The 26,718-nt window shown below is 33.8% G+C and overlaps 1 protein-coding gene across 1 annotated transcript; it reads right to left on the reverse strand.

Moving 5' to 3' along the window:
• Positions 1–1,030: 1,030 nt before the first annotated feature.
• On the reverse strand, positions 1,031–21,124 carry LOC123673020. Its single transcript, XM_045607411.1, has 3 exons — positions 20,906–21,124; positions 14,702–14,896; positions 1,031–5,090 (listed from the first exon to the last, which is right to left on the reverse strand). Exons 1-3 carry the CDS (start codon positions 20,976–20,978, stop codon positions 4,861–4,863), a joined length of 498 nt encoding a protein of 165 aa, XP_045463367.1. The 5' UTR covers positions 20,979–21,124; the 3' UTR covers positions 1,031–4,860.
• Positions 21,125–26,718: the final 5,594 nt, after the last annotated feature.

Consider the following 26,718-nt stretch of genomic DNA (forward strand, 5'->3'; position numbering starts at 1 on the left):
ACTTTTAACGAATTATTTACAATATCGACATTCGACTGTCATATTGTGAATATTAATTTCGATCACACAATATACTTACACCTATAGAAAATGAAAGACAAGGAAAATGATGGGTAACTGCATGTGATTATAATTACGAAATAATTCAGAACTAGTCCATTTCTTATTGAAGTAGTAGAAAAACTTTTCAGGCAGCTTTACCGCTTACCTAAAACACTTGATCTTGATGGAAATGAAGTTGGTCCTCATTTACACCAACCGATAGAAAATACATGAGTGTCCATTTATGTGAGAGGTACAGAAGAATGGTTTCTCAGTATCTTAAGTTCCACGTGGTGAGAGCCCTTCATTTTTATGCTTATGGGAGTTATCAGAAAAGTATTGCCAAGATTTTTTTCTTGAGTCTCAGTCAAACGATGGTTATTCGGGATTCATGGAAAATTCAATTTTCCGAATCTGATTGGATGCATAGATTGTACTCACATAGTAATAAGTGCACCATCAAATGATGACAATATACATCCTGGATTTGCATATCTAAATAGGAAAGGCTTCCACAGGATAAATTGGCAAACCATATGCGATTCTGACATAAAAATATTGCATTGTATGGCTCGCTATCCCGGCTCAATACATGATTCTGCTATTTGGACCCTGTCGAAAGTATTTTCTCATTTCCGTATATAAACAATAATGAAAATGGATTTTTGTTATTATGTGATTTAGGATATCCCTTGCAGCTTTGGCACTTAACACAGTAGAATGCATTGACATAGAGGGTTCTTCCTGTTCTATTTCAGCTCTTTCTAATATTTGTTGCAAGTTGGTCATGCTTAAATTAGACAAATAACAGTTTACGAGGCCAAAGGTAACATACAAACAAAAAACAACAAAGGTGCTACTCTATTGGCAGATATAAATATTTTTTTCTCGAAAAGCTATCTGATTTTTTTTTAATTCAATGATGTAGAATATAATTAAAATGTTCGCTATTATTTTTGAAGTAGGGAAGAGAAATAAAAAATAAATGGAGGTTCAAAACTACGAGTATTTATTTGAATATACATTCATAGTTGAGCTCAAAAATCAATAGCGGTGCAAACATTCGAATCGATATAACTTTATTAGATGAGTATCCATCTCAAAATATGCCAAAATATATATTTCAGACGAGTTCTTCTTTATTTACAATAGATTAATCTCAAACAAAACATCAAATATTATATAGGTACATCAACTCTCCATAAAGTAGTATTCAATTCACATTAGCGTTTTTCAAAATATATAAGCATTCAGTGAAAATCGAATTTGCCAACAATTTCAACCAATCATACATTATAATTTTATAATAACTCTCCAATTACTCTGAATGCATTAAAAAAAACCTCTTAAATATTTGAAGACAATCAATTGGAACCAATGAAATAAATATCGAAAATTTAAATTATAACTTCATGTTCAATTTTGTGGTTTAGATTTATTCATTTTCACAATATTTTTATTGTGAGAAAATCTCATGTCTAGTGTATTACAATAATTGATCATTATAAAAGGATTTTTAAATAATATTTCCCTGTCTATAAATAATTATTAAGGAATATAATTTTTAATACATCTTCAGTCAGAGAAAAAAAATCTTCGAAGGTTGGTAGAAATACATACTAGTGAACAAACGAGATATATAACAGAACTAATTAATTTTTAGGTAGATACCTATTTGTAATCAACTCTTTTGGTTGATATAGGTAACTATGAGTTAGTAAGTACTAGTCAAACTTAATTCGGAGTTGTACAATGTTACATGAGTATTAATTCAGTCAGATAATGAAGACTCAACACTGTTATGAATTTCCACATACAAGTACATATTATAATTTGTTTGATTCCGCATCATCGAAATCATCATGTTGCCTTAAGCGACATATTACATTTTAATAAATAAATCAGACAATTCTACTTGATACAAAATATCTGATTCAGGTAAAGTTGTCACCTAAAATCATTCATAAAATTTTCTTTAATTCCTTCAAATTATTCAATTTTTAGGAAATTTCTTATCAATACTATTTATGTGCACTGTGGAGAAGTAAGTTATAATTCAATAATCAAATGAATTATAATTCAATAATCATCAGAACAGTTCCTACAATGTGAGGAATATTCGATACGATAGCATCGATATTGATATTGATACAAAAGAACTCATTCTGAAATTATGCAGTGTTTTCTTTCAAATCGTTAATTCGAATAATTTCAGGTACTTACAAATAACAATTAATATAAGAAATTTATAACATACTTAAGCAAATTATAATTAACTAATATAACATCAAATCTCAACTTATTTTCCTCAGGAAGCAGGACTTTTATGAATATTATCAACAGGTACTATCTAAAAACTAAAGGACACAACGGTCAAAAAAGCTCTGGTACACATATATATAAGTACATGTATGCTATCGAGCAAGTGTGACTATGTGGCTTCAGCCAGCTGGCAGTGTCAATCAATTCAGATATCGTCTTCCAATTTATTTATTCTGGCTCAAAACTAAATTGATATTTCAAAGAAAACAAGGTGGTGGCTTGTGAGGATAATTTTTGATTGAAAATTCATAATAAGCTTGACCCAATGGAGATAATGAGGGGGAAAATATAGAAAAATTCAAATGGAAATTCTTGAGTTTCATTTCATTACTATGATAAAGAATTGGCTCATATGCAATATGGATCTGGATTTGAAGAAAATTAACAATTATCTAGAAATTCCAAACGTATTGAAAGATCAAATAATGAAGGAAATATAATTCAACATCACCCTAGAAACTTATCGCACCTTTTTCATTTAAATATCGGAATGGATTACCTATCTTATTTCCAAAATGAATGTTGGCTGAAGCTGAAAATTCAGTATCTCTATTTTGAAATATAATTGAATACGCATCATTAATATCAATTAGTATCCAAACTGAGTCAACTTCCCAAATAAAATATTTTACAAGATCCAGAGATAAGGATTTTTCTATCCTTCGTTATCGTTTTATCTAAATTAATATTTGAATAATTTTGATTTATGATCAATTTCTAACCTAATCATTTTTATCAGAAGTTGCAATAAATACCATCAGTGGACTAATACAAATCTGCTCTTCGCTAATTAATTCGAATGAAAAAAATTAGGTGCTAGTTTTCTTTTTTTAATAAATTATACCTATACAAGTGTGATTGATTCATTTGTCAAGCCGACAATATAATTGGAATGCAAAATAATAATACTGGAAAAGAGAGTATCCACATCAGAAGCAATAGACACAAACTCAAACATCTGCTGAATATGAATGATAAGTATATTATAACCAGCTGAAAGTGATGCTCAAAATATTGAAACATTCCTATGAAGATCTGAGAGTGGTATTTGGATTAGATACGTAACATGCTCAGCATGGCGTGAGACAAAATTCAAAATAAACCTATCGCTTTTCGAAAGAACAAGAGATACAAGCAATGAAATCGGAAGAAATGAAAATGGTACTGAACGACGAATCAACCAACAGAGAATGAAGTGAGACAGATTGAGTTCATTAGAAAAATCAAAAAAATTCAGGAAACAAACTCCATCAGCAATACTCTGACAAGAACAAATTTAGTTAGGGTTACTCCTTAGAAGAATCGAAACTGCCTTCAGCACCTGTACAGCACATGTATAGCAGGTGTCACTATCTTATTCTTTGGAGTATGAATTTTGATGTATTTACTTTGTTCTCTCATGAAAAACATTGCAAATTGAGACTTACAGGGGAATTTATCGATCAAACTTCAGATTTGAATTTGCTTCGCTTCCAAATACCAAAAATGGGTGTATCTCAAAATTCTTCACAGATCAAATGGAATTTATTGCAATTCACATCATGAAATCATTCATACCTTCTTCCATCAAATCCTTAATGATATCACTTTATGCTTCTTTCAATTTGAAAGAAGCAATAGAAATATTTATTGAGAAATGACTTTCGATCCTAATTTTTCCATAATATCAATTTCTTTTTGTTGTCAAAAAATTTTCTTGTTTACACTTTGTTTATTTTTGGTGTATAAATCTGATAATATTATTTGAATTGATTTTTCAAATGACATTATGTTTCGAGTGCAGGTGTAGACCTATAGAAAATTCGATACCTCCAGTACATCTTTTAGAAACATCGACCTTTTCTATACGCATTCAAATTACTTCTTGTTATAGGAAATAATCCCATGACCAATCTAACTTATGAACTATCAATAAGCCAACTAAGGCAGCATTCGTTTGCGAAATTCCTATCACCTCTCAACATAGCCGTATTGATTTTAATCTTCTACAAGCTTAACAGATTCGAGATTGTTTCACTAGGGTTAAAACTTCAGGAACTTCGAAAAAGTAATGAATCACGATAAGATCCAAAATTTGATAAGGTTTTGACCGTCAATGATTCGAATTGACATCTTTATAGAGGATTAAAATTTTTTTGGAGAAGAAGAAGTGACTGTGATTTGAAAATCATAAATTCAGTCTTTTTCGTGGATTCTGATATCACTCCTAACGAATTGATATGCTAGTTTGAGAGATTTCAATTCGAAAATATCCATATTTGAATTCAAAAAAGTCTGTAGTAAATTTGAGACATAAAACAAATTTGTTTTTTCCTAGCCATGATATGTCAAATTATATAGAAACAGTTCAATTTGAAAATAATTATCGGAGGCTTCCACAATATCAGTTTTCTGCAGTTGTATGTTTACAGTGTTCTCGATTTTTTTCTCTTCTTCAATCATTCAAATCATTGATTATCATTATGAACTAAAAATTCTTTTATGAGGCGCTGAACTTCAAAAGATTTTTCCTATTCCTATCGAATTTGTTCCTAAGAAAGCAATCACTGAAAATATCACTGTCAGCTTGGAAGGACTAAAAGTGAAACTCTCGTTGCAAAGAGATCCTGTACAAGAGCAGTATCTCAGTTGAACATCGTGTGTCCCACTCCTTTTTGCACACTCACGGTCGTCTCTGTCGCTTCTGATGTAACCACAAGACCTGATAACTCGAGTTTTTCCATTAACTGAAACATATCCAGAAATTAGCAATCATCCGAGAACCAGCAAAAATTTATATCATAGAGATAGATAGAGCAATATAAAAATTATTAACTTCAAACAATAAAGCATATGTAGATAAAATCTCAGAATAAGCAAAGGAAATGTAAAGAAGTATCATACATTTTAACGTATGATACAAGAGCTCAGATAAAAACCCCAGCCAAAATTATGTCCGGTATAGAGCAATATAAAAATTATTAACTCCAAACAATAAAGCGTATGTAGATAAAATCTCAGAATAAGCAGAGAAAATATAAAGGGGTATCATACATTTTAACGTATGATACAAGAGCTCAGATAAAAACCTCAGCCACAATTCTTTCCGGTATAGAGCAATATAAAAATTATTAACTTCAAACAATAAAGCATATGTAGATAAAATCACAGAATAACCAGAGGAAATGTAAAGGGGTATCATACATTTCAATTTAACGTATGATACAAGAGCTCAGATAAAAACCTCAGCCAAAATTCTGTCTGTTCTATTGGTTTGAGTATTTGTTTACAAAATAAGCTGACATAGTTGTATTGAAGAGGTTCTCCTTCACCCAAATAAATTTTTTCCATCCTTTCTTGCCACCAAAAGTTGACGACATATATATTATAATTAAATCTGAAAACAAAGAAGAAGAACCAGAAAGCAGTAAGAAATGTTTCCATTATGTTGTTTTAGCGACCCATTCTCAAAAAGAATTTGAAACTGAATGTATAGCTTGGAAACCACCAAGAAATTTATAAATTAGACAATTATCCAAGTGATCAATATTTTCTTCTACACCACACACAATGTTGTCTAGTGGGATTTCAATAGAATGCCATTTAAAAAGCATACTATTGCAACGACCATGACCAGTCCTTAGTCGATTTATAATCAAATTTGCCTAGTAGGATTGAAACCTAGAATTTTTTTCTGAAGGATCAACGATTAGACTTGTTGAAGACATCAGAAGAATTCCATTCCGAACGCCAAAATTCCTTGCACTTTCATAAGATTGAAGGAAAGTATTAATATAGGCTTGGTTAATCGATCGTCTAGAGGTATGATTCGATTACCTGGCCTTTCGTCTTTTTCTCCGTGACTTTGTTGGATTTGTAATAATTAAACTCTTTTGAATTATTTACATCTATTTACAAAGCCACAATTATACAGTACAAACTCAGTATTGAGAAGATCCTAATTACGTCTTAATTAACAAGTTTCTCACTACGGTACTGAATTTCGTCTTTAACTCGTTTGTTGATTACTCGAAACGTCTTCGTTTATCACGTCTTCGTCGTACTTCAAGTTTTCGGTCGTCTCGTCTCTAACTCGTCTTAATTCAGTCCGCGAACCGTCTTTTCATCTTACGTCTTAAGTTGACCGACCGAACTTGACTCGTCTTCGGCTTAATTTGAACTGAACTCTCTGCCGATTGCAACTTACCCTGTCTCGAATATCGACCTCCCTTCTTTCAGCTTAACCACACCCTTAGGGAAAGTACCATCCCCTAGTCCAATAAGAATTTTGCCGTACCGCCCACAAAGATCTTCGCGGATTCCTGGAAATCGAATATTCTCGAAGGACTAGAACCTGATACACAGATGTTACACATCTGGTACCGTGTTGTCTTCGAACTTTCACAACCCCCTAGTAAATCTCTTCAAGATTTACAACTCCATGACATATCTTCGACACCTCGAAGAATAACACATCTTTTTTACATTATATGTACAATAACAATTCGTTCCCTGTAAATTCATTGAAATTGTCATGCCCTCGACACTTGAAGAAAACTAATAGGTCTCCAAGCATCCGGTTGACCATCTCAAATATTTACAGGGAACAATAACTGGATCCTACATTAATCCATAAAGGTTTGCGTGACTCTCTGACAGTTCTCCTATCTGAGAGGTAAGATACGATTGGAAATGAGTTCGGGTAGAAATGAGATTTATCCCAAGATTTCTTGACTGCAATCTGTCTACAAATATGAGGCGGAATTACCTATATGTGATAGCACTGGTAACCAATGTAAAGGTGTAGATCTACTCCACTAATAATTTTCATAGAAACGTTAAGCTGTGCATTAATTTTATGTGCACTATTGAACCAAACAAGACAACAGTATTCAGCAGCAGAAAAAACCAAGGTCAAAGCTGCCGTACGAAGAGATCTGGCATCAGCACCTCATGAGAAAAAAAAATTATGTTGGTAGGATCATCTGAAAGATATATCAATGGAAAATATTTCTGATTATAGGGTAGATAGTCTGCAACCTGTTCTTAAAGCATAGCTTAATTTTTTGCAAAAAGCGCCTTCGGATTTCGAATGCCGCGGTTGAGTTGGTTAAAATGCAAAATACGACTAGAGGTTCCGTAAATAATCTTGTTTTTCTCATAATTTCAAAACTCTTCATAGTTGATCAGCCAAATTCTCATAGGTATGAATTCAAGTTATCGAATAAGAATGTAATTCGAAATGAAGGAATGCAGACAATGGTGATAAAAAAACATCAAAGATACTTCCTTATGCGTTATAACGGGTGTTTTTTTTCCAGGTATATAACTTTAAGTTGGCATTACTGTTCAAGATGGCGACCGATTCAACAGCTGTCAAGTGATTTATTCTCAGTTTAGTTTGGCAATTCATCGTGAAGAGATTCAGGCCTGAACAACGCTTGCAAAAAGTGCAATTTTATTTCGAAAATATTAGTTCTGTGCGAAATACTTATCGCGCACTACGTCCATTTGATTTTGTTTAGCGATGAAGCGCACTTCTGGTTGAGTGGCTACATAAACAAACAAAACTGCCGCATTTGGAGTGAAGCTAATCATCAAGTATATGACGAAACACCATTACATCTAGAAAAACTGACTGTTTGGTGCGCTTTATGGGCAGGTGGAATCATTGGTCCGTACTTCTTCAAAAACGATGATGGCCAGAACGTTACAGTCAATGGTGATCGGTATAGAGCCATGATTACTAACTTTTTCATTCCTGAATTGAACAACCATGATGTCCAGGAGCTGTGGTTCCAACAAGACGGCGCAACATGTCACACAGCTCGTGCCACAATCGATTTATTGAAAGACACGTTTGGTGACCGCCTAATTTCACGTTTTGGACCTGTGAATTGGCCTCCAAGATCTTGTGATTTAACACCACTAGATTACTTTCTGTGGGGCTATGTGAAGTCATTGGTCTATGCGGATAAGCCACAAACCCTTGACCATTTGGAAGACAACATTCGCCGTGTTATTGCCGATATACGGTCAAAAATGTTGGAGAAAGTCTTCGAAAATTGGACGTCCAGATTAGACTACATCCGAGCCAGCCGTGGCGGTCATATGGCAGAAATCATATTCAAAATGTAATGCCACAAGATTATCTCGCGGATAAATAAAATTCATGTCAATCGAAAAATCCATCGTTGTTTTATTGCAATTCAAAGTTCTATAGCTCTAAAAAAAACACCCTTAGTTTTCGAAGCAATACTAAAACTTTGCATGCCGTACCACCGCCCCTTGTATCTTGTGGTCTGATAGGTAGGTAATCATTCTTCGATCGTTCACAGTGTTTTAGACGCCAAAACTACTCGCGCCGACCCTGAGTCAGATTACCTATATTAATCCTAGATCAATATGTCAAAATCCCAAAAAAAACATTGTTTAAACTTCGATTACCAAATAGGGATTATTCGATTAATAATTTTCATACAAATAGATTACCCTCGATTGATCTCGTGACTGCCGTGCCAGCAAGTAATGCAGCACACCCTGAGAACTTCGCGTGACCCTATTGCATCTACTGGGTTGTTTTAACGATTATCCATAAAACAATACTTCCATTCGACTCCACTCTTTGGATACTCCTACTTCTCTAGTCTCGTCTAGTAGGTATAGAAATGACGATGTCAAACATACATGATTGAGGCGAGAACGAACTCTGGGTGAAATGAGTGTCAGAATTAATTTTGCAGCTATAGATCAAGCGGTAAAAATTTTTGGTGAAGGATATTTTTCAAATAAGTGAATTAAATAATATTTTTTATGGATAAAACTATAATACACCCACATGCAGAAAACGCAACAAGTTGAAATTAATTAAAAGTAAAGGTGTCATAATTTTCTAATTACATATGCGTACAACTTTACTTCCGCAGTTTTTTTCCGATATTAGAGGCTTTATTATAAGAAACTGGTTATACTGTTATACATTTACGACTCAAAGTTTGTCCATCGCAGGCCACTACTTTCTCCCATCTTTCGGGTAGCGTACGAATCTCGCGTTGAAAAAACTGGTCATCTTTTGAAGCGATCCACAAATCGATCCAATTTTTCACTTCCTCATAAGACGGGAAGTGCTGATCAGCCAGGCCATGTGCCATTGTTCGAAACAAGTGATAGTCCGAGAGGCAACGTCTGGAGACTACGGCGGATATTGTAGGACTTGACCACTTTCGCAACATGGGTCGAGCATTGTCATGCTGCAAAATCACTTTCAATGTTCGGCACAAACACATTAATTGCGTTCGATAATGTTCGCCTGTGATTGTTTCAGTCGGTTTTAATAACTGATAAGGCCTACACTACGCCGAGCTGGTCTGAGCATGAACTTGGGACCGTGAATACTCGGTTTGGCCGTCGACGTGGAATCATGGCCGGGATATCCCCCTGATTTTCTACGTTTGGGATTATCGTAATGAACTAATTTCTTGTCTCCAGTCATAATGCGATGCAGAAATCCCTTTCGTCTTTGCCTTGCAAGCAGCTGTTCACAAGCAAACAAACGTCGTTCAACCTCTCTCGGCTTCAACTCGTACGGCACCCAATTTCGTTGTTTCTGAATCATTCCCATGAATTTCAGGCGTTTTGAAATGGCTTGTTGCGTCACTTCCAATGATACTGAAAATTCTTGTTGCGTTTGACACGAGTCTTGATCAAGTAATGCCTCCAATTCTGAATTTCCGAAAACTTTCTCTCTTCCACCGCCATTCTAGTCTTCGAGGTCAAAATCACCATTCTTGAATCGTTGAAACCTCTCTCGCCACGTTATTTCACTAATAGCGGCCTCACCATAGGTATTTGAGAGTATTCGATGAGTTTCAGCCGCAGATTTCTTCATATTAAAGCAGAAAATTGAAAACTCCGAAAATGAGGAGAATTTGTCTCATAAGCTTAGATGTTGAATCCAGAATTACTTTATGAATAATAAATAAATAAATAGATCGTAGATGTCATACAGTAAGCTTAGGTATTTGTCAACATAACGGCATCCAAATATTAGTTGATTTGTGTCAAAATGGACTAATATTTCGATGGCGTTATGTTTACAAATACCTAAGCTTATTGTATAACATCTACGATCTATTTATTGCGACTACCACTCATCACTACAGCCATCTATAGCAAAACGGCGGAAGCAAAGTTGTACACCTAAGAGTATGTACGATGTGTTTATTGGAGAAAACATAGCAATAATACAATGAAATGGAAAATCGATTATGTGAGTGGTTGGCCCTAGCCTTAGGTAAATGCAGGTCATCCAGGCCGTTCAGAAAAGTAGGTTGTGTATCCGAAGACTGTTAATTTCGGAGATAATGAGTGTTTCATAAAAATGATTGGCCTAAATATCTGATAGCCATAATTCGAAAACCAGGAGGTCCGATTTTGTTTGAATTTTGTGGTTTTGTTCACTTCATACAAACTTCAAAAAATTTCAAGTACCTGATTTTAATATTTTATGGGCAGTACACAGAGATTATTGAGTTTCCTCCTTTAGACTGTCGTTATTGCCATGAAAAATATATAATTCAGTGTAAAGAATTAGATTTTTATTTTGAATGGAGCACATTTTTCAAAATAGTAGCAAACGAAATAATTCATGGCTTATGTTATTTTTTTTAGAAAACGGTCTGTTTTTATTTCTTATGTGGCAATTTTTGTTATCTGCTGAAATTTTACATAACTAGTTTTAATACCAATTGAATTGAAAAAAAAATTTAAGGATTACATTGTAACCGCAGTTTCGAACTCATTATTATTATCATTATTTCAATAAAAGTAGAGGTAAAAACCTATAATACTCAATTTAAACAAAAAAAGCATACATGCACGTGTGAAGTGAATAACTGAAGAGAAAAAAAACTGTCACATCCTTAAGATAAATTTCCAAAACAAAAGACAAAAGACTTATTCTTATTCATTTTCAGACACTGTGAAGATTTTACAAAATGTACAGAGCATTCATGTAAAACAGGTACAAGAAAGGTGGTACTTGGAAAAACCCAGGGAAGATGTTATAAAATTTGGTAGATAGCCAATCATCAATACTCTGAAAATTTTGGAATGACAAAATTTTGTTTGTTCGTTCATAATTTCAAAACTATTTCTGTTGAAACACGTATCTACGGTAAGTACTTCTCCGTGAGAGACTGTTCTTATTTCCTCTTCCTTTGTTTTATGAACAATTTTCCACGTAAGTCATTCCAAATTGTTGTTTTCCTTGGACTCGAATGTCACGCAGGTAGCTATCGCTTCCCACGTGGTGTTGTTGGTTATTGCCGTTCCGTTGTTGAGTCATTCTGTAAATTGTTGCCTGAAAACCCATTCTGTCCTATTGCTGAAACCACCAATGGAAGGTTAGCTTCTGTTGTTGACTCTGTTTGTTGTTTCCTTCAAGTGTTGCTGATCTTGACACCTTTTCAGCGTATTGATATTTCGCTATCTACCAAATTTCATAGCCTCTTCCCTGGGTTTTCCCAAGTACCACCTTTCTTGTACGTGTTTTACATAAATGCTTTGTACATTTTGTAGAATCTTCACAGTGTCTGAAGAAGAACTAGAATAAGTTCGAAACTGCGGTTACAATGTAATCCTTAAATTGTTTTTTCAATTCAATTGGTAGTAAAACTTAGTTATAATAAAAACTTGTTTTTATCATGATCAACTAACAAAAAGTTATGGCTGAAACAATTAATATTTCTTTATTCTGTTGAAAAACCTTTATCTAGTACATATCATTTCCGATAAAGGTACCTATATGATCGGATCCGGAAAGGATTGCGATATTCCAAAATATCCTGCATCGTAGAATTCTAACGAAACCAAAATGTTCGAATAATTGACCTATTAATACAGGAAATTGATCAGATATTTTACCGCAACTGCAAACTTTCGATTAGCTTGTCCTGTAAATGTATAGTTTTCTCATGAAATGATGAGGATTGCGAAAATACATTTTAGACATTGAAAGGAGTTCTGCTAACAGCATCTATCGAACAATATACTTCTTAAAAAGTAATGGATTTATTTTTGGGAAAGATGCGAGTGGGTATGCCTTTGGGTCAGTTTCATCTTATTCTTATGATCATCCACTGCTTTTGATTGGAGTAGTTCAAATTCAGCAGAGAAGAATTATTGCACATTCGAAAAAGAATTATTAGCAGTAGTTTAATGTACAAAATGCTTTACCTCATATTCATTTGGAAGACAAAATTTTAACCGATCACCAACCTCATACTTGTTCAATATGAATGTAATAACAATAGTCTAAACTGAATACTACATAGATGTTCCCTTGGCGGTCGTGTACTACATAGATTTAACTGCAACATTTGAAAGAGCAGGATTGAGTCATGACGTGACCACGAAAAAGATGAAGATGTTTTGATTTCAACCAAAGATAAGGGAAGTCAAGTCAAGTGATCTGAAATGGTCGTGTATGAAAACAATATTGTATCTCTATTAAATACGCCGAACCAATCAAAACATCGGTTAGAGCTCTGGTCACTAACATTGTGCCTCTCAACTTTATGTTAGAGTCAATTCCTCTCTGTATGCGATATTTCTGCAAATGATCCGATTCTGGTCAAATATGCGCCGTTTTGATCGATAACTTATTGACATTTTGAAGGTAATATCATTATGCCTCTCTCATAGAAGCCCCCGTCCTTATTGGCAACAAATTGAGACAATCGTTTTTCTCAAACTTATGTTCAAGCGAATTTTCCACCAGCGAAATTGTTCACCATGGACAGGAACAGATGTTAATCACTTGGTGCCAGGTCGGACTATAAGGTGAATGCATAAGAACCTCCAAACCAAGCTCACGGAGCATGTGGCGAGTCACTATATCGATGTGTGTGGCCTAGCGTTGTCCTGATAGAACACAATTTCTATACTATACGCTCTATTAATGATGACGTCACACACCGCCATTTTAGTTCTCCTGTCAGTGTTCGGAATCCAAATAAACAAATTGTCTATTAACCTCGTTCCTTCTGTCTATCAATTAATACTAAAATCGTTCCTCAAATACTCTAATTTATGAAAATAAGCCAATTCCTTCAACGACACCGTACTAATTTGAATGACAATTTGTTTGTTTGGATTCTGAACCTGACAGGAGAACCAAAAATAGCGGTGTGTGACGTTACACTAATAGAGCGTATTGGTCAAAGCTTACCGCTTCTGGGCGATTACTTCCTTCAGACGGTCTAATCATACACAGTACAGTTTCGAGTTAACAGTTATACCGAAGGGGAGCAGCTCATAGTAGATAATTCCCTACCAATCCCATCAAACACACAGCGAAACCTTCCTGGACGGCAATCCTAGCTTGGTCACCGTTTCCGCCGGCTCACCAATTATCGACTATGATCGTTTTCGCTTGACGTTGTCGATAGTTATCCACTTTCCATCGCCAGTCACAAAGTTCAAGAATGGGTTGATTTTGTTTTAAGGCACGATGAAGTTTTCTCTTAATGTTGCGATTCACAGATGAAAATTCTGTCTATGAGATTTTTTTGGGATAACTCGTGTGGTACATACATCGAGCTTTCAATTGAGACCAGCCTCATACAAATGGTTCCATACGGTTTTTGTAATCGTTAGCTCTTGGCCAACTGAAACAGTGCTTACATGACGGTTGGTCTCGACAATGTCCATGATTTATCGACTCTTTCGACGATTGGCTTTCCAATGCGTGGTGCATCTTTGACATCGAAATTACCGGAACGGAATCGACTAAACAAAAATTACGCGAGATTGGCTGTTACAGTATCAGGAGGAAATACTATTTACATTTCAGCCGCTTGGCTTGCATTTCCACCTTTATCGAAAAAAAACTGTAAAATTTAGTGTCTTTTCTCTTTGCTAGTGTCCATCTTTGACACGCACTCGAACTAAACTGAGTAAACTAATCACAAAACTGTCAGAAAAGTTATGTAGTACTAAATCTCATCTTTCTAACGCCATTTAGTGGAACCCGATCAAACTTATACAACGCCAGATACAGATAACGAAAGCTCAAATTTGCAAAATTACAGATATTTTTTTCGAAGTTCCACTGAAACAAACTCGCAAAAATGGATCGATTCGGCCCTGCTCTGATAAAAGGTATAAATAAATTCAAATGATCAGTAATAATAGATACACTTTCGTTAATGGTTTTGGATAATTAATGGAACGAATTATTCGAAGTTGTATCAAAGAAATGCCATCAGATAATTACATTTCTCTTTGAAGGTTCTCCTGAGAACATTAGGTTGTAAAATGTAAAATGTCAAAAAAATATTTCCTAAGAAAGAATTACCTATTTGAACTGTTTTTCTGCATAGCGTCGGAAGAAAATCGATGTATTCTGGTGGCTTCTTCAACGAGCAATTCACTATTCCTATGGTGTAATTATCGAATGGGTCACCACACCTGGGATCATATTCTGAGTTACATTCGTAACAACGAATGGACTTGTCTACCCATCTTTTGTCTTGTCTGTGTTTTGCCTGACCTACAAAATGATGAACAATATAAATAACTAATGTAACATGTGAATTTGAATAATATTTACTATGTTTCGTCAAGATAAAATCTGAAACAAACCTAATATATGAGAAAGAATACATTTGGTATTAGTGAACTACTCTCTTATTTATAATTTTCTTGTTTCATGTAGGAACGTGTTGTTTAATTTCTTGGACAAAATGCATTTAGCATTTACCTAGAGCTGGACTTTCTATACCTATTGGATAAGATATTGAAATTTGTATATTCACAAAATTGAAGTTCCAAAGAATTCATTATTACATCTACACTCCTACACAATATTACACGTTTCATCAAATCCAAGCAATATCAGTTCAGATTCTATTATACGTGGTTGAATTTCTTTCGTTTTTTAGTTTGATAATGTTAAAATGAAATTTTCGACACAATCCACGATTTATTCATTTATTTATTTTTTTGATGATTTATAAATGAAATTTAATGACCCATTCGAGTTGCGTTGTCAATACATTTTTTCTCGCTATTTCTCGGCTTAATGAAATAACTACTTTCTATCTACACAAATTATTGTAAAGGTTTATTAAGGATCGAATATATTTCAATTTTTAAAGGATTCAAAGACCTTAGTATTTGCCTGAGTCAATGAATGAAAGTTTCTATCATTACTATTTCAATAATAATGAGTTTAATCGTATTTTAATAAACATAATACAAAAATTCGTGTAGTACCAAAAAAACCAAAAATCATACAAAATTACATCTGTAAATCTTACGCTGTCATCAAAAAAATATGACGACAAAAGTTATTTTATCAGAACTCAGGAGAAAAATATAATGCAGATTGGCTCTTGCAGAATGTTCAACACCCGGTTAGTGTTCTGGTGTAATCTTTCATATCAACCAAAGGCATGGGGCGCCTATACATTGTAGTGGAGACTATGAGACAAGTTTAGTACAAGAAAGTACTAGAAACCCAGCTAAGTATTACCGCAGCTTAACTAATTCCCTGACAATGATGAATTAATTTTTATGGACGATTCTGTATAATTCCAAAAAGCCAGGAGTGACACTGCTCTTTTAAGTACCAAATGGTATTTGAAAAACAATTCATTAATTCAAAAATTCAACAACAGTGACACGGCCTAGGTATAATGATAATCTAAAATGAAAATAAGCATTTTTTTCTCAGAAAATATTTAAAGATAGAATACATCAAAATGATTGTCAATGAAATTATGAATAAAAAAGATAGAAACGTAATTTTCTGGAGTTGAAGGTTCCATTGGTCTATATCTTCTAATTGGATATTGTAACACTTTATATATGAGGTTGTTGGTCTTCGCTAAGAACAGTTCAAATAGAAGAAATCCAATATCGAGTTACAATCTTAGACCTATTAACCTCTAAATATGCTTACCGTAGTAGTAAGCAAAAGATCAGATGAAAAACCGACTGAAACACAGCTAAAACTACTGGAATTATGCAATTTTTTTGAACAATCTGGCCGTGAAAGCATTAAAAGAGAGATAAAGGGAAGAAACAAGGCGCTCATTAACCCCCAATTCTACTCAACCAAATATGTTAATAAGTTCACTATTAAATATAATGAATTCCATTAGGTCTTTTCACGTCCTTGAATAAACATTCAAATTACAGGGTTATGTGCATTGAAATTAGGCGACCGATTTGCCTCGATAAAATCTACATATGTATGCAGACATTGTAGACGAAATGTTGGCGTAGTCCAAATTGCTCTGATTTAAATAATCCTAACCCAATAATTTGAACTCCATCTCAATAAAATCTTTTAGTGATTTTTTTAATTCACCAAAATTTTAAGTTCTTTTTATACTGATTGGCAGGATATTGAAAAGTTTAGAACCATGATAGAAGACAAACTTGTGTGTATGAATTTTTTAAGGGCTAATAGACTTATGTATGAGTTTATCATTAGTTTTTCTTTTTTTTTTCGTATATCAGTTGATGATACCATATGTGTCTAAATGCCCATATTATACATTGACATGCATAAATATCTTCCGCCCCACGTCGGGGTTATCATTTTGGCTTAGCGTTTTCATGCAATTTGAAGATGCCTCTCTGATGATAACGGTGTTTTACCCTGGGACCACTGATGAAATCGTTAGTAATTGAGCAGCCTTCGACGCAATCTCTAGGGCTTGCGAAGAGTCACCACATAATCTTTGGGTAAAATGCCATGCAGCTAAATAGATATCGATAACTTGCAACAAAGAATGAGCACTTAAATGAAAAATCTAACAAATACCACCCAAGAAAAACCATGTAACGTACAAGACTGACAAAAACCGAAGAAGGTTTGCTGGAATTCAGAGAACTTTTAGAAATCAAATCAATCGAATCAACAGCTTTACAACTGCAAAAGAAGTATATTTAATACGGCCACCAGAATATAATCAGAAAAACTACTAAGATGGGGGAGAAGCCCCTTTATGGAAGACATTTCAATGAGGTGAATAACATCAGGTTGAATCTATTCAGAAACGTCTTCTTGACGCCCAAGATCAAGTTATCTCAACAAAAAACTACTGCGAACATATCAATTAATGAATGAATCAATCCTAAATATCACCAGTGTATCTTGACAGTTTTGCAAGAATCTAATATACAAAGGAGTGTAACATGAAAGATACTTCATCAAGAATTGAACTATTAAAAGTAAATACATGCCGGAAACCATCCTGGAGAACTTATATTTTGAATATCTGGGTATGAATTAATTATTATTTCAGCGAGGAGTGAGAAAGTCGATTACAAAGGGAGTTTTTTTTTCCTTCGCTGGTAGGCTAAATAAATATTATTATCCACTCATTTTTCAGAATTTAGTTCAAAATAAAACACTGTTTTGAGAAAAAAGGGCAAAAGTTGAAGGGGATTGAGAAAAAAATCTAGTTCAACCCCTTTATGAATAAAAAACAATAGAAAAGAAAATATGCATCGGCCACTTACCCACCAAAAGTTTCGGACACACAGTGAAGAGGATATCTTGTATACCGCAGTTTAAAAGCTTGAATGAAGAATTGATTTAAACTGACTGGGACATTAAATCGAGAGAGTACACATTATATGAAATTTCCTTCTTCAAGTGCCATCTCCGAGACGAAGGTTGGTAATCATCATTGCTGTCTTTACTTTAGACGCTGCTGCTTCAAAAAATTGTTTAGAAGTGCATCCAAACCACTCTCTCAGGTTTCGTAACTTAAATATTCTTCTACCTATACTACGCTCATCTTGGATTTTTTTCCAAATTATGAGTTGTAAAAGATCATATTTCTTTCTTCTCATGATGTGATCGAAACATTTCAAATTTCGTCTTATCATGTTAACAAGCTTTCTCTCATTCCCTACGCGTCTCAGAACTTCTACTTTCTTCTCATCCTACATCCATGATATTATTCTCTGAGGATCATTCTGAATACCTATATTTCAAACTCTTCAATCTTTTTAAGAATTGCAGTATGCATGTTATGCTTCCACTCTAGAAGAGTAGAAAATACGTAACATTTAGTCAAGTGAGTTTCTCATCTTGATGTAGTTCGCTCATGCTTTTTCAATTGTTATTTTTATTACCTGGGTTATTCATTTTCGCTATTGACCATTACTCCAAGGTCAGGGTACTGCTATATCCAATCTATGTTTTTGCATTATATATAAAATAGAAATACTAAAATGCGTTTTTTATTAAATATGTCATGATGAAACTTCAATAACGTAGGAAGAGCGAGTGAACATCAGGGATGTACCATATTGTTTTCATCAAATGAAGGGGTCAGACATTATCACAGTATGATATAAATAGGCTGCATGGAATTTTCTCCTATCTTCCATCGAAAGTCATTCAGCATCTGTCAATCTATAACTCACTCACTCGTAAAGAGGTATTCCATAAATGAAGCACAAAGAACACTTCGGAAAACGCTTAACTCTTTTTTTTATTCACTGAATCAAGGGATGCCACTTAGTTGGAGTGACATAATGCTAGATGGTCATTATCTATTTTTGGGATATCGGTAATTGATTTATATAGAAACTCTTCCGGGCCTGACGCACTGATGACAGCGGCAATTTCAAAGCACTTTTGTTTTCTCGTTAGTACCAATCGTCAAAAGAGGCATGTTAAAATTTCGCAGTTAAGAGTTACGTCTGAATCTATATTTGAAGGTCAAGTGGCGCTATTAATTCTTGTTGTTTGAAAAATTGATGAAAACGAGTTTCGTGTATTGACAATGCTCCTTGTCACAAATCGATGAAAACCTTCTTTTTGGCCACCGAGGTTATTCTTCATAAGTTGCCACCAGTGATTACTGGCCTTTTGCAGCCTCTTAAAGAATGTCCCAGGAGAAAAAAAAGGCAAAGAGAAATCTTTCTTTAGAAAACGTATTTGAAAGTTAGAGGAGCATAATGATAATATTGGCAAATAATGTCGAATTTTTAAGAAAAAACGTGTTTTCACTGGTTATATCCGAGACGTGTTTGAATAATAATTTAAAGCTTGGTCCACGGTCGATGGTACCCTAGACTTTTACGGAAAACGGAAGATTTTTTATTAAAAATTTTGTTTCTTAAGTGGGAACCACTTAAATGCAAGTTTTCATTCCAATCGCAATATTACAATAGGTGCATTTGTTTTAGTTATCCATGGAAACTAAAAAGATCTTGAACTTTAACGCTCTATAGTTTTGGTAACAAAGCGTTTTCATTTGGTAAAAATAAATATAAGCACTTTTTTAATTTCCACATATTTTCACCAAATCAATATGAATTTCCATCAAGTAAGGACTGTATCCATTAAATAAAAGCGTTTTCAAACACATATTTACGAAAAAAATATATATTTTGACCTAAAAAATACTCCGCTGAAATCTGGATAATGAATTTTCAATCACCCTGTATATTAATGATAAAGCATACCTAGATACAATAAATTACAAGGTTTTATATAATAATTGGTGTCGGTTTCCAATTATTTTAAATGGACTCATTATAAAAGGCTTTATAGTATTATAATATAAAGAATTGATATTTTCGTTGAATAAATGCTTTCAAAATATAGGTACTTAGTCATTTCAGTTAGAAGGTTAAAATAATGCAGAATGTTTTTCTCAATTCGACCATGTTCTTTGGAGACAATTGTTGCAACTGGGGTAGAAGAATTCATAAAATTTGGTAGAGTTTTTTGTTCAAACAGTGTGAAGAGCATCTATCCTCCTCAGTTGTTCATGGTGGAGCAACTAATCATACCATACAAAAAGCAAAATGTTGTAAAATCACATCTTGAATGATAAGACTACAGTTATAGAAATTATCAAAATTAAATTAATATTTTTTTAAAATTATGAGACAATTTCAAAAAGTGGGGCATCAATCTGGGTTTTAATTACCTGTTCTGAAGTTAGCCTAGTTCTGAAGCCGCAATTACAATGAAATTCTGCACGAAGCTTGAAATTGCTATTATATTTATACATTACTATTTCAACCTGATCAAATTCAAATTTTAATATAAATAATTCAGCTAATTGGAGCTTGTGCCTTCATCATTTTCATGTATTCTTCAGAAATTTCTTATCGTGGTTTTTATATTTGAAGATAATCGACAAATTTAACTTCATTATTATACTATTTTTTATTTTTGAAAATAATATCCAAAAGCAAAATTTTTTGATAAATGATGACTTGATGATTATTTCTCGAAATAATAATTAATGAATGAATGACATTTTCGTAACTCAAACGAGAAAAAATGTATTGCTAATATTATCGGTTTTCTATTATTTGAATAATAGAAAAGTGGAAATAGGATAACTGTCATTCAATTTCGATTATCGGTTTTCTTGTTTTCCACCTAATACAGGAAGCTCTGCAAGTACCTTCCTCCCGAATTAAAGGATAATCAAGGTATCTGGTCAAATAAGACTGATCCAATTTCGAATTTGGATCAAAAGTTCAAACATAATTCAATTAATGATAAACTCACACTCTGCATAGCCGATCATCAGCAGTACCATTGCACAAATAGTCTTTATTGACAAAACTTTATTATCAATCATATTCACGTTGTTAGTCCCAACACGAACATAGAAAACTTAGTTTTAATAATAACGAAACAAAACAGTAAGCAGCAAAATGATTTATCAGAGACGTCTGCTCGTCTGTCGAAGGTTTTGCGCCTAGTTGTGGATGTCACGGTGACGTCATAGCGCCTATCCCCTCCACTACCCATCCGCCACGACGTCACGGGATAATCAATATATGGGGACAATCCTGCCATCTATTTCTCAAGGATTCTATAGTTTTGAATAATTAATTTTTATAGCACATGTAAACAAACCTTTTCTTTATCACAATATTTCTACATACGTCTAGATTCGAAATCTGGTTGTATGACAAATGAACATTTTGATAGCGGAAGTTGGAATTACTGACTGTATTGAATAGGGTCAATTATTTGATCTCATTATCGAAGTTCGATCGTTCCTTTGGTTTCTTTTGATCAGATCCAATTGACCTCCTATCATAATGAAGAGTTATCTATAAAACTATTCTCTTCAATGGATTATTTTCTTTCGATATTGATTCTACAAATTTTTGTGTCCCTCGTTGATAAATTGATGGTAATTAATAACACAATAATAATGCATAACACAGCAGACCCCCCAAATGCCTACCTATAATCTACAAAATCAACACATCATGTACAGCATCTCGTATCGACAAACATATAGAGAAAAATAAGCAGAAAGTATGCTCCAAGAATGCTCTAGAATCGAAAGTGCTGCTGATGATAGATTTCATCATATGCAATCAAGCCTTTAAAACACATAGAAATATTTTTATTATAAAAAGACTTTCGACTCATTGGCAACTGGCAATTGGAAACTGAACATCGAGCTTTTCACGGTAAACATATCTAGGCATATCTCAATCAAAAGAGGAACTTTCCAAAGAGATTTCTTGAGCCCATTATGATTCTGAAAGGCGCTGAGTAATACCACCACCCTCAATCATCTGCTGTACATGGAAGATTTAAATCTGATGACAGTCAATAAGAACTCACTTAGGGTCAAATAAGTGAAAATTTTTCGAAAGATGGAAGTATGGCATTTGTATTGGACAAGTTCGTTCTCCCATCCCAGTGCTAGGAAGAATTTAAGAAGAACTGATTATTCTTGCAAACTGTTAGGAACTAGAAGCAATGAAGTACATTAGAATGAAACAGAACCGACAAACCAAAGATGAAAGATGAAACAAGGCCCGACGACTAATTTCATTAACAGAACAAAAATAAATTTAAACCAAACCTCATCAGCAAGAACATGACGAGAGCCATCAATACATATACAAGTTCAATTATAACACCATGGAACAAAGTAGACATCGAAAACGTGCAACACAAAATGAGAACATTGATGACAAAAGCAAAAAACACCATCTGAAAAGCAGCATTAAAAGGATAAGATTTCCGAGGAATGAAGAAGGCAAGGGTCTACTGGGCATCATGGAACATGCTCATGGGCAAGAGAACGCCTCTACGAACATACTTTCGAGACCAAGCAAGTACATCAACTGCACAAAAACCAAAACTTCAGCTGGAGTCGCTATATGTCGACGATGATCACTGACGGTATTATGTTTTTTCTAATTTCAACATTCCTCCAACCTTGCGAATTAAATATATATATACTTCGTGAAGAATATTAACACTCGATTCTGGGATTGAGAATCTTCAGCTTGCTCGGTGGCTTAGTGGATTGAGCGTTATTCGGAGGTTGCGGGTTCGAGTCCCGCTCGAGAAGGTACTTTTTTCAGAATTGGAAAATTGTCTGAATGCCGTGAAATTAATTTCATTTTTTAACACACAGACGTTGAACGATTATTCATCAGGTGGAATGTTTCTAGAAAGCAAAAGATTTCTCCTAGCCACCCAGGATCAAGTGATATCAACGATAAACTACTGCAAACAATAAAAGATCCGACCTTAAGTGACGATCGATGCCGCTACGGGTGTCCAACAAACGAAACAATCCAACAGATCACGGGTAGATGTCAAATGTTTGCAGGAAATGAATATAAATAGAGACACGATGCAGTAGGGAAGATATTCCACCAAGAATTGGGAACGATATTAGGATTAATTTATTCTGAAAAAGTTCCATGCTACAAGTACCGACCTGAGATCATCCTGTAGTGGGATTGTACGTTTCTAATTGACAAAACAAAACAGTTACTCACAACAGACCTGATATTTTATTAAATGATGAGGATACGAAGACTACAATTTTCATTCATGTTGCAATCCAAAATAACAACAATATGCGCCAAAAATTCAGTGACCTCGAGTTTCAGATAAAACGACAGTGGGAAATGATTTCAACAAGAACTATCCCAATTATCATCCTAACCACTGGTTAAGTATATAAAAATCTCAACAGGAATATCAAGAAGCTGAAATATTTTCCACAGAAAAGGATATGATATGTATGAAAAAAGCAAAACTATGCTGTATTACTCATAGATGTTGTATAAGAATTAGTATGATTTGAAAGTTGCAATTTTCGGACTCCACAATTTATGTATGACACCATTATTTACAAAACTTGCCAATTTACTTCTTTATTTCCTAGAAAAGTTTTCGTTAGAATGCAGGCACCAGTTTTTTTCAGCAGATTTTGATTTGAAAGAGGAATAAGCAAAGAAAGAAGAGTAATAAATTAAATATTTTATATTGAAATCTAACTCAAAATTTCAGTAGAAAATGTATTAATAAATTATGTTTGAAATGACCTCCACCATTCCTTATACGAGCACGTTCCTTTTTTCTTAATCCTTCAGTTGTTACTATGTATTCGCCTATAATTTACTCTCAATCTTCTCACTTCTTGTCTATTTCCACAGTGTTAGATCCGGACTTCTCACTGGCCACGAAAATAATCCAAAATTATGATCAAATTGGGTCAACCTAGAAACAATTAACAAAAAATGAAGTAAGGGGAACTTTTCCGCTTTTTTCATCCCAGTAACTTCAACCCCCTAAAGGGAGTTAGCACAACCCCTTTATTTTGTTGGGTGGGGTGTTGCGAAAACTAATTTTGAAGATGGTATCGAGTATTATCTGACCAGAAAATTTTTCTTCAAAATATCCATCCATAATGAAATAACAGCGAAAATAGTGAAAGAGGCTATGTGGAATTTATAAGGAGAATAATATACTTATCAATCGTATCCGACACATTTCAAAGGTATTTAGTAGTTTTTTTAATTTAAATTAACGTGCCTCAGCAGCTAGGCCATTGACACAAGGTACAATGTACTTATCCTCTAGGCATTACAAATAATTCAGTTCAAAAAATATTCACAAAAAAATAAACATTGAACTTCAAATTTGATTGTACAATTGGCAGTCTTTTAGAAATTTAATTGTTGCTTCAATTTGAGTTTTTGAGATGAGATTGTCTCTTAGATTATTTTTAGTAGTTATGTTGTTAATTTTTTGTCCAAAAAAGTATTAATTTCTTGTCAAAAAAGTAGATGGACCATGTTTTTGATTTTCCTTAGTCTATCGCGAATTTTTAGTGTGCCAAAGCGATTGTAAATTTGTAGTTAAATTAAAAAGGTGTATTCCGTAGAAGAAAGGGTGGAAATGATAAAATTATTCAGATCTACTGGAGAACGCTATTTATCCAGCCTTCGTGCAAGTACACGAAAATGCAGAAGACCATCAAACAATCATTTTCCAATAATATGGCGCACCACCTCATTTCGTTCAACCGGTGTGTCAGTTCTTAAATGAAAATTATCCTCACGCCTGGATTGGAAGGAGGGAACATATTGAGTGGCCACTTAGATCACCTGATCTGGCTCCACTGAACTTTTTTCTATGGGGTCACCTGAAATCCAAGATTTACACTACCCAGCCTGAGTCACCAGATGATTTGCGAACTCGGATCAATGAATGCCCTCAAATTACACCAGGAATCTTGAGTAACGTACGTGAACGTTTTCAGCAAAACTTACATTACTACGTGGAAGTGAATGATGCCCATTTCCAGCATTTGATAAACTAATCATAGAAGTAAGTACTCTTCCACTATTTACCTGTCATTTCGTTATCAGTAGAAATTTTGAAGCGAAATTTCAAGATCAGATAGTATTCGATAAGATTTTCAAAATGAGTTATCGCAACACCCTTCATCCCTATTTAAATGCATGGGGTTGCTCTCAACTAGGGCTGGGAATCATGAATGAATGATTTGAATATTTATTCGAATAATTACAGATTGCATTATTCGAATATTCATGATTATACCACTCATGTTCTGATGAACCAATATAGAATTTCCAATAGACATATTGATAAGTGAATATACCTACTACTTGACGACGTGGTATAATCGTTTTGGTGTTTCGCCTCCTGCCATATTGTGATAATTTCCATAGTAATATTCTTGGACGTTCACCAAAAGATAAAAGTCAAGCTCAGTAAAATGTCTTTGAATTATCAAAATGCAGTGCTTTGGTTATAGTTATTGAAATTATTCGTTATATAATCGTAACGAATACCACTCGAGCATACGTCTCGTGAATCGGTGTATAATCGAATATTGTTTATGCTTTTGGGAGATTATAACAGAATATTCACTGAATAGTTGAATATTCAATGAATAGTTGCGTATTCAGTGAAAAGTCGAATATTCAGTGAATAGTTGAATATTCAGTGAATAGTTTTCTATTCATGAACAGTTTAGTATTCAGTGAGTAGTTGAACATGGTATTCAGTGAATAATTACTCGTAAATATGCAGTGACAAGTGTTCAAATATTGTTTGATTCTGAATTGCAAATAGACGAATCTTTCTCTAATTCTGTGGTTATTCCGTTCATTCTTCCACATCTTGTAGAACAAAATCGTGCGAGAATATATCAGAAACGCACAGTTTTCATGGTTATATTTTATTATTATATGTTGGTACTCCGAACTTTCCGCCACGGCTTTATCTGTCAATTCATCAATTTGCCTTAAAGAAATCAGTTCTGCCAACCAACATTTTCCAATGCAAATATCACTAAATGATATTTATGGAAATTTTTCATTAATTTCAATAAAAATGCAATGAATTAGAGAAAATAATGTATAATACTCGTACAGAAGGCTCATTCTACCACTCGTTCATTAAAAAACTCGCCACTTCGTGGCTCGTTTTTGAATTTTGAACTCGTGGAAGAATATCAATGCCTTCTGCACTTGTATTAGAAATAACTATTCTATTATTTTGAATCTGTAGTCCTAAAATGTACTCACATCACCTAGGTCCTAGAGTAACATTCTCCCCTAACAAAACTGAATCAGAAAAACAAAGTTTGTTGAATCTTTCCTAGTATTGAACACGAATTGTATCTATTTTTGATTTTTGAAGGATTCATTGTTCTCAAATTCCGTTTGATCATTCTATTTATTTATTTATTGTCGGCATGATCATTGAAAGTGTTGGTTGAGATTCCATAGGTAATATATTAGTGACGACCTCAAAAGGTTTCAGAGATAACAAAAAGTAAGAAAAAAATTGTAATTCGACACTACATTTAATTGAAATTTTTAACTGAAGGTGAACACCTATTATCACAATGAAAAGAAGAAGATCGACATATTTGATTTGTGATCTAAATTAAAAGTTACCTTGAGCAGTAACAAAAAATAAGAAACCTAAAGAACTTCAAACTTGATTTTAACATCTCGAAAACTTGAAGAGCTATGAAGAAAAAACCAAAAAATCTTGAAACTTTAACGCTCTGT

The sequence above is a fragment of the Harmonia axyridis genome, chromosome 2 (assembly GCF_914767665.1).
Source record: "Harmonia axyridis chromosome 2, icHarAxyr1.1, whole genome shotgun sequence".
Lineage (NCBI taxonomy): Eukaryota > Metazoa > Arthropoda > Insecta > Coleoptera > Coccinellidae > Harmonia > Harmonia axyridis.

Excerpts from the sequence above, each read along its gene's own strand:
- LOC123673020 (XM_045607411.1), bottom strand. The coding sequence starts at position 20,978 with ATGATTGATAATAAAGTTTTGTCAATAAAGACTATTTGTGCAATGGTA. Across the intron at positions 14,897-20,905 it reads GATGATCGGCTATGCAGAGT|GTCAGGCAAAACACAGACAA; the intron begins GTGAGTTTATCA and ends ATCATTTTGTAG. Across the intron at positions 5,091-14,701 it reads CAGAAAAACAGTTCAAATAG|TTAATGGAAAAACTCGAGTT; the intron begins GTAATTCTTTCT and ends GATATGTTTCAG.